Source organism: Nothoprocta perdicaria, unplaced genomic scaffold (genome assembly GCF_003342845.1).
Source record: "Nothoprocta perdicaria isolate Ctin4 unplaced genomic scaffold, notPer1 scaffold_352, whole genome shotgun sequence".
Taxonomy (NCBI): Eukaryota; Metazoa; Chordata; class Aves; order Tinamiformes; family Tinamidae; genus Nothoprocta; species Nothoprocta perdicaria.
In genome coordinates, this window is record NW_020455591.1 from 115,334 (window position 1) to 129,352 (window position 14,019).

Below are 14,019 nucleotides of genomic sequence, written 5' to 3' on the forward strand. Positions count from 1 at the left end.
TAACAGGAATGATGATGCTTAGTGCTGCTTTCATCTCCTCCAATACCTGGGGTTAATAGTAAACTTCAGGCTTACTCACAGGGCAAATTATTCTAGGGCAGAATTGTCACTTATTGGAACTAGCATTTAGAATCATAGAATCGTTAAGGTTGGAAGGGACCTTTACAGATCAACTCGTCCAACTCCGCTACACACGCAGGGTCACCTAGAGCATGTGGCACAGGATTGTGGCCAAGTAGATTTTGAATATCTCCAGAGAAGGAGATTCCACAACCTTTCTGGAATTTAGTTTCAGTTTAAAAAAATCACTATATACAGACACTAATTGCATATTTTCTGAGAACTGATTACAATGACAAAAGCAACAAGTTTTCTTCTAAGAGATTTCTGGTGGAATTCAGATGCACCAGGAAGATTCAGATTTCTGTAAATCACATTTGAGGAAAATTTAAACACAAGAAGCGACCAGTATATTAATGTTGTTAATGATCAAGTACAAAAGTTGGGAAAACAAGTACTGATTAAAAAAAAAGCTTCAAATTCTCTCACAAACTTCTTCCAGGAATGTTCACGCTAATTCACACTCATCACCAGCAGTTTCAGTAAAGTTATTCAAGATTGATGTTTCTGTAATCTGGTTCTCATTTTTGTATGTTTACTAAAACATATGTGATGTTTTGCTTACTTTAGCTGACTGCATATCCCAACCCCCAGCCTGTGTTGACTCATTGCTTATAGCTCCCAACCTGTTTTGAAGACAACTGCCATCAATACAAGATCAGATGATCAAATACTCTCTGTCAGTTGTCATGCAGTGAATTTGCTATCTACTTGAGGTAGTGAAAGGGTAATGAAGGAATTAGACACTTACTACCTCATGGGCTGTTAGCAGCAGATAACAATAAAAGAGCAAAATTTGCCTACTTTTTCATGTAATCCATCACTGCAGAATTGGCCTTTTCTGTGCAACGTTATATGCTTTCTTCCTTTTCATTTCGCATTTAGCCTTCTTTAATAAAGCCTCAGACAAACAAATTCTTGCTGCACAGTGCATGAAATGGATGTACTTCATCCAGATTCAAGCTATTGTTGCTCCTCTTTTTGTAGGAAATTGCAGCAGACCTGACTTCTGCAGTGGATTCTCACCTACCACTACAAGATTTGACTTCACTGGAGTCACATGTATATTGTTAAAAATGGGCTGTTCTTTCCTCCTAGTCTGAACAAATACCACTTGTTTTAGATCAGCCATTTATCAATGAGGCACGGTATATTGTAACTTAATGAAATCATAATTCCAGCCTCCTGGACCATTTGAATGCCTGCAGGGATAAACGGTAATTGGCACAAGCTGAGGCACTCTGTTACACTGCTTTAAGATGGAGCTTGGCGGAGCCTGATGTTTGGCTGAATACTTTCTGCATTTGGTGTTTATATATGGGTGATGCTTGCCAGTCTTATCTTCCGAAAGAAGGATGTGGCAAGTATTTGTGTTTTCAAGTTTGCTGCACTATCTTGATGCCATATCTTTATTTAGTAATTAGTTATCTCTCCAGTGACTTTCTGGAAAAAGCATAACAAGAAAAAAAATCACAAGAGGAAATGGAACAAATTAATCTGGGAGGAAATACAGGTGTCTCATACAGTTCATAGCTCTTGGCAGGATCTTAGTATGATATTGGCATGGAAATTAGTCTTTTAAAGCTCACTATAGGATTTTTTTTTCACTCTTTATTGCTGTTTATGGCAACATGGTCTTTATTTCTATTGATCAGTCTTTCTTCAGGTAACTCTCCAGAATTGTGGAAACTTTTTCATTTGTTTCCTGAATTCATGGTCTCAGAACTACTCTTTTACCTAGCAATATCTCATCAAGCTCTTACCCTAATATAATCTTGGAATTTTGCTTTTGGTGTCCTCTCCCTTATTTTTTCTCAATTTATTTCAACATTCCATATGCTACATTTATTCTTTCTTCGTAGCTATAAAACATCTCCTTTTCATATGTTGCCTTGTCATTGGTGCCTTTGATTTATCTCTAGTGTTCAAAAACCTTGCAATTTACCATTAGCCAAATATATCTGCAAAATAGAGTTGCAGCAGCTCACTCTAGGTGAGGCTATTTCTAGATTGGACTCTTTAGAGACTTTGGGAGCCTTGATTTCTTGAGTCCTCTGATTTCCAGTTTTAGGATGAAGTGGCCTGTGCCCTAAAATCTTACTTCTCACCATTGATTCTAAAGACAGCTTAGAATGACCAGCTCTTATGTAGACCTCTTCACTGACAAAACCCATCCATGAATGCTCTACATGTGAGTTTGTTGGCTGTTGGTATACAGACATATATTTTTTCTGCCATACAGTATATGGATATACTTTGTTTCAGATGAATAGAGAAAGGAAAAGGACCATCCTCTTTCAGGATGCAGTCCTTGAGGTCCAGCATATTTATAATAGGACATTGTTTGCTCCTTATTTTCTATCCCGTAGTAAAGCAGTATCCTGTAGGGAAGGCAGAGAACATGCCCTTTCTGAAACCTTGGAATGTTTTGAAGAAACTTAGTCTGCGCTTGGCCACCTAAGGAGTCCACAGAATCTTTCCATCTGCCTTTCCAAATTCATCAGTGGTGATCTATACAGTTAATTAAATCCAGATCTAATTCCTCAGTTGAGATTCTACTAACATCCTTGTTTTTTACACTCATATTTAAGTACATTCATAAGTCAAGCTCCAGAGCACTGTGAGTAGTGCCTCAGAGGGAGATTGGTCAGTGACAAGTTCTCTTTAGGGTCAAGCTTCAAGCTGCAGTGTATATAAGACAGAGCACACACACACACACACACACACACACACCATACACATGTACATATAATACATATATATTTTTCCAAATGCACTCACACCTACCCAATACCCGACAAAACAGGCACAGCTCTGAAGTCTTTTGCTTTTTGAGAGTAATCCGCCTAACACGTGAGAAAGACTAGACAATGTTTATCAGTGAAACTTATAACCAATGGAACTGTTTTTTTTTTTTTTTTAGTATTATTCTGAAATGATATATTTCAATGAAACAAATGATTGCATGATTTTTTTTTCCAAAAAATGTGTTTCCAAAGWACAATCTATTAGTACTGACATGTTTTTTTGCCAAAAACATTTTGACTTAAAGCTAATTTCACTAATGCAACCACAATGAAATTCCACACTGAAATTATTTACCTATTGTTTGCACTTTCAGGTGTGCCAAAGACAGAAAATTAATTCACTTTATTTTAACTGCAATGGGTACTTTACTACCTATCTTGTGAATTTTCTTCATTTAGCAAGTAAAGGCAGACAAAATACATTGTTAGAAAATGGACAGTAGTTAAGTCAGGCTTTGRTAATTTCTAGCATGTTAACATTTTCTGTGATGTTCTATTTGTAAATGGAGACTAGATATGATTCCTCGATAGAAGGAATATTGTTTTTTTTTTCTTGGACAGTCATAAAATAAAGTTACAGTATAGATTTTTTTAGGTGAATAKCTTTAGTTTGTGTTATTCTAGACTAGATTATTATACTGCTTCCTCCTGCTTCCTCCTGATATTAAAATCCAGGAATGAGTCATCAATTAAAATGTGTTTGTTTTTAAAGGGAAAATATCAAACTCTATTTGAGCATTATATAACTATTATTTATGGATGTAGAGTTAATCTTTTAAAACTGCAAAGAAAGAGATTGTTATTCAAGGATTTGAGTCTAGGTACACCTCATCTGTTGAAATATGTTTTGGAAATATGGCTATAAATATTACATAGAAAAAATAATAATCAAGATTTAGGTCATATCACAGATTTTTTTTAATACTGTTCAAAAAGTACCTGACTCTACATAAACACCAGTTATAACATGATGTAGACATTCGAGAAACAAGCAAATGTATTTTTCAATGCTAAAATAAATTACATTTTTACAGGTAGAAAGCAAAATGAATGTTGATAAAAATGTTAAATTTTATGAAAAATCATTTTCAGTTCACATCAAAATAATAACTTTACATTCTCTATCATTTTAATAGTATAAGCAGCAACAACATAAAAAAGAACAAATGCTCACAGAATGTTTGAAACCATTTTTTTCATAAGTTATTAGCAAATTAAAAAAAAATAATTACAAGCACTTGTAGCCCACAAAAATCTTTTAGAATTGGCACCGTCTCTCTAAAACATCTATAATCTATATAGATTTCTAATTACAAATACCACCAGCAGCTGCCATATAATCCTATTAGTACATATAATATACATAGTATATTTGTTCCCATTTGGCAGATCAGAATGACTTAGTGATTATTGTTTAAGTGCTTGTACTGTCATTACTCAGATGAGACAAAACCAGCAACATACAGGGTTGGTATTCATCACCTAGATGACTTTTTTTTTTTTTTTTTTACTTACCTTTATGCTCCACTGACCTGTATCTTTTTTCTTTTCACAGCATAAAAATATAAGTGATAATTTTGGAGATTTGAACAGAGGGTGTAATACTAAACTATAGGAAAGAAAAAAAGAGAGAGAATTCAGATAGTTCAACCAAAGTCTTTAATACGTGCAGTACACACTGAGATGGATAGCAGATGAATGATTTCCTTGCTCTTGGGGAACTTTGACTTCTTCTTATGAGATTCGTGAAACTGTAGGAGAACTGTGACTTGTAGCATATTTTTGTGTATATTGACTTCCTTGTATGAGATTCACGAAACTGCAGAAGAACTGTAGCTTATTTTTGGATACATTATCTCACATTCCTGGACACATTCAAGTCAAAGTACTATTTTTCCAATTGAAATATCTGCTATAGTAGCACTGACACAGAAAAATGGCAGGAAGGTACTATCCAACAAGCCTAGAAAGCTGCTTCAACAATGAGCCTAATAAAATGCATGCATTGTTTGACTTCAGAGAAAGTGGAAGAGATATCTTGTCTTCTATTATTCCCTGCTGAGACAAGTAGCTGAAATCATGACAAGAGTGGCCACYATCAGACTTAGGTTTTCTTTACATGGATATAAATCTGGAAGTATTTCGTTGAGCTCAGTAGCTTGAGGGCCAGTKCTAGTAAAGGACTTCAGCTTTTTACAGTTATGGCATGCAATATCTAACTTACTGTCTACTTCTGATTTGGAGGCCAGAATATTACTGTGAAGTGTGTGAGAAGGACAGCAATGCAATAAGGAAAAGGATGTTTGATGTTGGTCTACTCAAGCCAATACGGAAACAAAACATATAGAAAATACGAAGCCTTGTACTTGTTCCTACAGATGGCTACAATTCTTGTTTCAAAGCCTAGTTACCTTTGTAAAAGGTGGCTGGAGAAAAGGAAATAGGTTCCTTTTTTTTTTTTTTTTTTCTACAGTAGTTAAGCAGAGGTCTCAGAAAAGAAGTCAGAAACCAAGCAGTTCCTCCATCAGCCCCAAAAGACTTGGCATCTCCTTTTCCAAGGAGAATGGTCAGAACTACAGTTGGAAGACAAGGTGATTACAGACACAGAGGTAAGAAAGGGCACATCCTCTCATCATTAAAGTACTTTTCAGGACCTTTTTTGTTTGTTTGTTTTAACCAATGAATAGCACAGAAGAACAGAAGAAATGGTAAATCCAGTTCTTTGGAGATGAAATACTCACCTCGCCCCTGCTCTCAATAACATTTTAAATGTTTTCTTTCTTTTTTTTTTTTTTAATCAAATGTTCATATATCATATCTTACTGTATTATATATTTCCTACTAGAGTGCTGAGTAACTGTACTCTTTTCATCTGGGACTCTTGACTGCATTTCTGTGTTGTGAAGTTACTGTATTGAGACGAACAGAAGGCTTGTCTACACATAATCATTAGAGTACTCTCCTGCCCAGAAGGAAGATTTCTACTATCTCTGGCAATTATAGGGCATGAATTTAGGTTTTTAATTTGCTACATTCAAAAAATGCAAAAAATGCAAAAATGCAGCAGTATATCTATAACCATAGCCTTAAAACCAAGGGTGGTTTCTTCTCTGTTTTCTAGGGATGAAGACTGTCAGTTTGTGTTCTGCTCCGGGTATTCACTCATGGGATATACAAGGTTTTAAGTGTAGGAACTTCTGTCTCTGGATCCCTGGTGTGCTTTAGCATGAGTTAGATGCTCAAATCTCTAGATGTGTCATGGTTAGGACAGTTCTGAGCATATGTAGCAATGTAATGTTAGATGTCTAAGTGAAGTGACAACTGATTAGAATATTTGTAATTAAGTTTTGAATGTCTGTATTTAATTCTGCTGAAGTCCTATCTTTATGCACCAAAGTCCTTTTTTTGGGTCAGCTCTGATGTGGGACTCCAAAAGAGGAAAACTTTATGACCTTATCATTTATCCTGAGCATAGTGCTCTATTTTCCCTTAGGAACTGACATTTCTAGTTTGGTATCAGTCTCTGTCTTTTTTCTTTCCTCTTACCTAATATTGATCTATTAATCAGAATGCTGAAGTTGCCTCCTTTCCTCTACAGAATTTACATCTGCAGCTATGATCTCTTTCAGTCTAGCCTTGAAGTCTCTCTCCAAGGGAAATATTCCTAGATGAACTGTGCTATCATCCAGTCTGAATCATGGATTGATCGTCCTGTTTATACTCTTAGGATTTCTTCTTTTCCCAACTTTGATAATACTTTGATCAGATATTTTTAAAACACAGCAGCTGATTATACTTCCAAGCAAGCTAGCTTTTTTTTTTTTTTTTGCTTTTATGCTTTTAGAATTTTTAACAGTTAACTTGTAATCAGTATTTTAATTCTGCTTTGAAAAACCAGCACCTTGTGATCAGCTAAGCTTCCATAAAACATTTGCAAGTGCTTGGTGGAAAATGATCCAAGAATCTCCAGTATAAAGTATCTGCATATGTCCAGGCACCCAATGTTTAGATAGAAGGATGAGGAAGCACATCTTCAAAGTCATGCAATTATTCTCTAGAACCAATTCAAAAATACAGTTTTCTAACTCTTCTCCCCAGCTGGCCTGCTAGAATGTTTCACTTTATTTAAAATACAGCTTCTAAAGATGGTTTTACCTTCCATCTTTGGGGGTGAGCCTTGAGCACAAGAGACAAGTGATTTTCTGAGGTCCCTGGGCCAAGAATGACAATAATTTCAACTGCTTTAATTCATTTTATGTCAGGAACACTAAATTGGAAGGAAATTTCAAGCTGTTCATTTTGTACTTGCACATCCTTTAATTAGACTGGAAATTGAAAAACTCCAATATTATAACTTAATGTTCTAAAAAAGAGACTAGCATACAAGCAACATAATGAAATTATAATGTATGCATTCATAATATTCTTTTTTCCTGTATCAAACACATTCATTTCTTTTAGAGAACTCTCCAGTCCTGCAGATTTTTCACTGTATTCATTCTAAGTCCTTTGAGTTTCTGCTACAATCACTACATAATTGTTAACTTTCCCCCTAAATCTTGCAAGGTAATATGAGCACATATCAGCCTATACAATTACCATGTATTCTGCTCTCTTTACCTACTGTGAAGGCTGACTTCTCTTTGATTCAAGACTAAAGCTGCTCACCCAAGGAACTACCATCTTAGCAGAGCCAGTCTTCAGTTTCTTTTGCAGTTAAAACTTTTATTCTGGCTGATGGAGGTGCAAGACACATGACATATGAAAGTCATGCGTTTCCCATGCATGAATATACCCAAGAAATGTTTAAAACTTAGGTAGTCTCTTAAAACATGTATTCAACTGTCAGATTGAGGCCTGCATGTGTATGCATGAGCACACACATATGATCTTGACAGTATACACAAAAGTTGTCCAGAAACTCTCAGCAATAGATAGAGTTAGGATTGTGCAGAAACATAGTTTAGGAGCAGAAGGGGTGTATTTATGAAAATCATAATTTAATATTTTCTACTTTACACTTCTTTTTTTCTTTTTATTCATTTTCAACATAATATTTTTAAGTCTACCTGTATAACCGTTATTTCCACTCTTGATTATTTCTCTGTGTAGTGTAGTCTTAGGACAGCTCTTAGGAGAAGCATCTAATAACGATATTGGTTAAWGATGTAAAGTATAAGAAAGTTGACAGTAATAGAATCACTTCAAAATAAACACTAATTATCTCTTTTCTGAATATATCAAAATAATATTACACTGATGGGAAACATCTTATATATCTTCCATGAATGACCTTCAAGTGTGCAAGAGCCTCTAAAGGAGAATGTTTGTAACACATACTGATTGTACACAGCTCTTCTTAAAGTGTGGTTTGTAATCTTTTAAAGAAGATGCTCTCTCCTAAAGATGCAAGTAACTAACAAATCATGAGACATCTTAGTCCTGTAAACAAGGAGGGCAAAAACAAGCTCTGCTCTGGAAATCAGAAATCTGCAGAGCTGAGTCTGTGCCAATCAGTCCTCCAAAGGAGCAGGAATGACATAAAAGTAACAAGGATTTACAGTCATGTCTTGCTGTATCTAACTGCCTTCCAGAGCAAAGCTGCCTTGTGACCTGCTGGTTCAGGCTATAGGCATAGCTAGTAAGTGACAGTAGCTGGTAGAACACATATGTCCATGCACTACAATTAGACAACACTGGCATATACTTTTTAGTGTTGTTCGACAGCAAATCTGGGTGCAGTATACAAGGGGAAACTAGCTTCCAAAAGGAACAGAAAATACTCCTTGCTAAGTGTTTCCATCATTTTTTGCCTTTTTTTTTTTTTTTTATCCTCATCAAATATATGTTACTTGGTACATGAGAGAGAAAAATTGGGATGATTTTTGGCTGCAAGATGTTTGCAGTCTTGGAAGAAATAATATGTAGGAGGTTGAAAAAGGAAAAATAGCAGCCTTACTTCAAGGCTCCCCTCCATAAGGCTGTCTTCTGTATAAGGCTGCATCAGCTCAGCTTTGAACTGAAGTGCATCACTCACCACCTAAGATTATCGTAAAATATCATAAAACAAATCTGCAAAAGTTTGGCACCTGAGGATAGTTATGTCATGAATRAGAGAGCCAGTATTATGTGTGTTTAGGGCCTGATTTATGAGTTCTGCCTAACTATACCTATGAAAATTATTTAGTTTCTATTCAAACCTGAATCTCTTCTCTGTATTAAAAAAGTGCCATGATGGTATGAAGTACACTAAACTGTACTGTTTCAATACAGGAAAAAAATATCAGTAATCCCCTTGCCTATTGCAGGATCTGCTAAAAAAAAAACAAAGAAAGACTCTGTTGGTTCAAATCTCATTAGGTCTTCTCTGTTTTACTCTTCACTCTGTATTGCTTTGGAAATCTTTTTTTTTTTTTTTTTTTTTTTATTTTTTGTCACAGTTCATAGCTGCTAAATAAAGGCCTAGCAGCTAAATAAAGTTAAAACTGTTGCTTTGTTGCTTATTAAAGAGTAGCTAAACCACCTCTAAGCAGATTTTAACACAGTTCTTTATCTATGAATTATGATTATGACAATCTTTTCATTAACAGTTAGTTATTTATCATAATCCAAACTGATTTTTTAGATTWCTATCATTCAAAGAAAGGAGAAAATCCTTAGAGTGTTTACCTCTTCCTTACAAGCAAAGATTACGGGAGCTGGATAAGTATTTTAACTGGCAATGTTAGCTTAAGAACGTCCATAAAAATGTGTTAATTTCATTAGGGAGTACAGCTATAGTATAGCTTGGTAGTGCTGCTAGAAAGAGAATATTCACCTCAATAACTTGCCCTGATAAGGGAATTACAAAACAGTACTCCAGAAAATATTTTTTGCTACTTCGTTATTAGTTGGCAACACGGTGAAATAGTCAGGAAATCTTCCTTGGGTTTTGTTGCTGTGAAGGTGAATCCAATGTTAACAGATTGATTTTTTAATACTGATAGAAGAGAATTTCATAAACAAGTGCGTAGGTTGAGAAGTCACTTGTAAAGCCCTCCATATTGCAGTCACTCACTGCAAAGCCTCAGCTTAGTGTTCTCCACGTATAACGTATCACAGACACAATACGCTTCAGCAGAAAGTTTGGTTGTTATTGAACATACATTACTGTTTTTGAGATCTTCTTAGAAAAAAAAAAAGAAAAGAAAGCTTGATAGGTTGGTCCCCAGATTTGAGTCTGTTAGAAAATGTACATTCAATGTTTGGTCTTCTATTCTTGATAAAAGATCAAGGTTCACTTCTGGGTAAGGAATCAGAGTAAACAAACAATTMATTGTACAGTTGTTTACAATCTATTTCCCCCACCCCATATATTGTACACACAGTTCATTGTAATACTAAAGCAAAGCACTTGGTATGTAACTGATTTAACAGACTCCTTATAAGCCCTCAAAAATAGATGCAGTGTTTCTGAAAAGCCCATGTTTTTTTAAGGCCACAAAAATCTGCCAAGAATCATTTTGTCTTAAAACAGCATAATTCTGATGTTTCCACTCATGAAGTAATTCCGCTTCTTACTCTTTGTTTCTCACAAGATGACCCAATACCTCTTCCTTTAACTGCGTAAACACTGGAGATCTTGAAGGATGGCTGTCCCCTCACTATTTGCCCGTAGCTGTTGAGATCCAATGTTGCCTTAACTACATTCACAGCGAAGAAGAACTTTGAGTATAATCTCTAATGAGGAGTGTGTCATACTTTGGGGAGGATGGGATACAGAGAGCTGATTCAGAGACTGGAGAGCTGGRAGATGCACTTCCAGAGTCAATAGAGTCTCTAAAAGGAGAAGGAGGAGTTAAAGCAACCAACTCCTCAAGGTCTTGCTTTGCTGTGGGAGTCTCTGAGGTGCCTTCTTTAACACTGTCACATGAAGGTTTCCTCACTGACTGTGAAGAGCCATTGACTTCAATGGCAGGAAGTGGTTGGATCTCCGCAAACGTRGTCATTGTCGTAGGGAGCTGGATTTCCTTTGGGATCAGGTATGAAGAGCAGAGAGGAGTGGCCCCTGGAGTGGTTGTTGAAAGCATCATAGAGTTCAGCTCACTAATATTGGCTGTAAAGCGAGTAACCACACTGCTGATCTGCTCCATGAGAGAGCCTTGAGAGGAGCTACTTCGCTGAGCATGCTCTGTCTGGAAGGTAGGGACATCATCTTCTGTTCGGCTGACAGAGGCAGTTCGGTGACTTACGGTGCTGATAGGTGAGGGAGTCTGTGGTCGATACTGAGCTGGGTATTGCTCTTCTGCTTCTGAAACATCATAAAGCGTTTTGGCACTGGTCTCAGGAATCATAGCACTGCTACTCTGTCGGCTACTATCTGTGCTTTTAGAAAAAGGCTTGATCACTGCAGTTTGATTGGTGTTCTCTTTTTTGTTGATGTGGATTGACAACCGTTGCCAAAGGTGCGCTCCTCTGCTGCTCTTTTCATTCTGGGCCCAGGAAACTGATTTCCCATTAGAGCTGCAAACAGAAACAAGATAAAACTTAAGTTGCATCAAAGTCAGAACCATAACCACTTCATCTATACAATGGGTATCTTGTGTCTAGTGCTTGTACTTGTAAGAAAGCTGATATCTATACCTTTCTCTGTATCTGYATCTATCTATCCCTATATCTTTATCTGTATCTATATGTATCTGCATATATCTATGCCTATGCTTACCCATATCAACATAATCTCTATCTAGATGTTCCAATAACACAAAACAGGCTAGCTTGATGAAGTGAAAGGTACAGTGAGGCAAGTAGTTCAAATGATGCTTGTCTTCACAATATCACATTGACTTACAAGCCATGATCACCAAAATTTGGACTGGATATCTGAAATATTTTGGACTGTTGGCCAGTCTAGTTGCTGACCTAGAAGTCCTAAGGATATTATCTGCTTAGTTGATTTGACAAGAGGATGGAAGAAATGCTGCCTCTGTACCTCAAAAAAAATCTCAATAAATCAAAAGCAAACATCAGTCTGAATCCTGACATTCATGACATAGACATTTGCGTAATAAGAGGGTGGCCATTTCCTCTCGTGACTCAGCTCCACAAAGGACATTTTCATCGCACAATAGATGTATGCATTCTTCTCAAAGTCTCAAAGATAGCTAAGTCATAAAACTAGTGGTGTGTCCAGGCAAACAAAGCTTATGGTATATTTCCACTTTAGCCAGAGATCAGCCTTATAATGAAAGCAAGAATGCTGGTCTCATTTCATGGGCCATTTGTAGACCAAATTGTGAGCTGCTGTGTGTTAGTTCATGGACACTACTGACCTCTCTGTTACTTCTCTGACCAATTGGGACATAGACATTGTTTGTGAGGGAGAAACTTAGTGGCTTCTCTCCTCATGGATCAGCATTGGGAAGGGAGGTTGTAGGACTAARAGGTCTGTGGAGGAGGGAGATTTGATGGTAGCGATCTGTGGCTAAGGTGAAGGCCATGGATTTTGGATTTGGTGCAGGGAATGAAGACTAGGGGACGGAAAAATGTAGTGTTATGCCCAGGAAAGAATCATTTTATAGCACAGTACCCATGCTCAGAGTGGGGTTGTACTGTTTTTGGATGGGCAGACATTTGTACTGGTTGATCTCAATCAAGATACTTATCAAGATCAGCCACCACTACCTTAAAGTCTTTTTTTTTTAATTTCAGGTCAACTCAGAGAACAATACTATCTTCTTAGMAGGAAATAAATGCTAACCAAGTTGCTCTATGTGACCTGCACTTGAAGAGAGCAGTAAACATTTTATTCCAAACTCCTTCAAAATGAGTTCTCTTTGGGTCATAGCTCTCCAACTCCTGTCATTGCTGTTTAGCAAAATTGCRTATTTTTCTACTCTTACTGCTTAAGGAAAAGCCTTGTAAAACAAAGCTGGATGCAGAGCTTGTAAACACACAGTATAAAATCAGCCTCTTCCTTCTCTTCTCTTTTAAAACTGATGTGTGCTTATGTGTGCATGTACCTGTTCTCAGGATTAAGAAAGACCATTAGCATTATTTCTCAGATGAAAAAAAAATGACTCTGAAATGATGTCAACAGTAAAATATATGAACAAGCATGATTTATATATATATACATATATAAAATAAAATAGGATTTTAAATAATTCATTTTGGTTGCCAAAGCATTTGCTACAGCCATTTAGATTTTTGGAAAGACAAGCAAATTGAACACCCTGGCAAAGTACCATGAATTTGTTGTTCATTTCTTCTCTTCTTAAGCCTGAAATAATTATAATCACACATGTTAGCCTGCAACATAACAGTTTGCAAGAGACACAGTTTACTAAACACAGATGACTTTACCCCAGCCTCTGTGAGGAGACTCGCTGCACACTATCGTTTTGATAGTTCTTCCAGTCACAGAAAAAAAAGGTCATCTGCTGAGTGTGAACAAAATTTCTTCTTGTGGGTTCACATCCAAGGTCACATTACATGGAATTACAATGGATCATGTAACGCAACATGCACCAACATCTTTCCTCCTCAAAAGCAACATGACAGAGGCCAGCAGACAAACATAACATAAGCCACCAGGTCTTTTAAGAAGGGCTAGACTGGGAGTATATAAGGGTTTATTCCTGCTCTTATCCTCATACTGTTCTGTGGATCCTAGAAACAACCACTATGCACTTTGGACTAGTTACCTCTTTGCAAATGTGAAGATCCAGAGTTTAGTCCCCAAAATAATGGGCAGAACAGCTGAGGATGAATGTCTTGTACCTTGCTATTAAAAGTGATCTTTTCTTTAYGCAATACCTCAATAATAGCTGAGCATTTAGCAGACCAAGCCACAAAAGCAAAATCTAACCTGTAGCGCAAATCATTTTGACTTGATCATCTCCATGGCCTTTCTCTGTGTACATAAAGAGGTAGTTCTGACTGGGCAAAAACTGGGACTAGTTGCCTCTTTCAGAGGAGAACAAGTGCTCCTGAGGACATAGTACTCCTCTTACCAAAAGGGATACTCAGTGGGTGCCAAGAGCTACTTGGGAGGCATGGCTCCTTGGTCACACTAAGCTGAATTTATTACCAGCAGCAAGAGTAGAATTTG

General features: G+C 36.7%; 1 protein-coding gene across 3 annotated transcripts in view; it reads right to left on the bottom strand.

Annotated features, from left to right (window-relative positions):
• Positions 1-9,455: 9,455 nt before the first annotated feature.
• The window catches only part of GRM5 (glutamate metabotropic receptor 5), a 236,006-nt gene continuing 231,442 nt past the window's right edge, over positions 9,456-14,019 (bottom strand). For all 3 annotated transcript variants that reach the window (XM_026044175.1, XM_026044174.1, XM_026044173.1), the window contains one exon: positions 9,456-11,429. In XM_026044175.1, the coding sequence (XP_025899960.1) occupies positions 10,616-11,429 (814 nt within the window). In that variant the 3' untranslated portion in view covers positions 9,456-10,615. The remainder of the gene's footprint in view (positions 11,430-14,019) is intronic.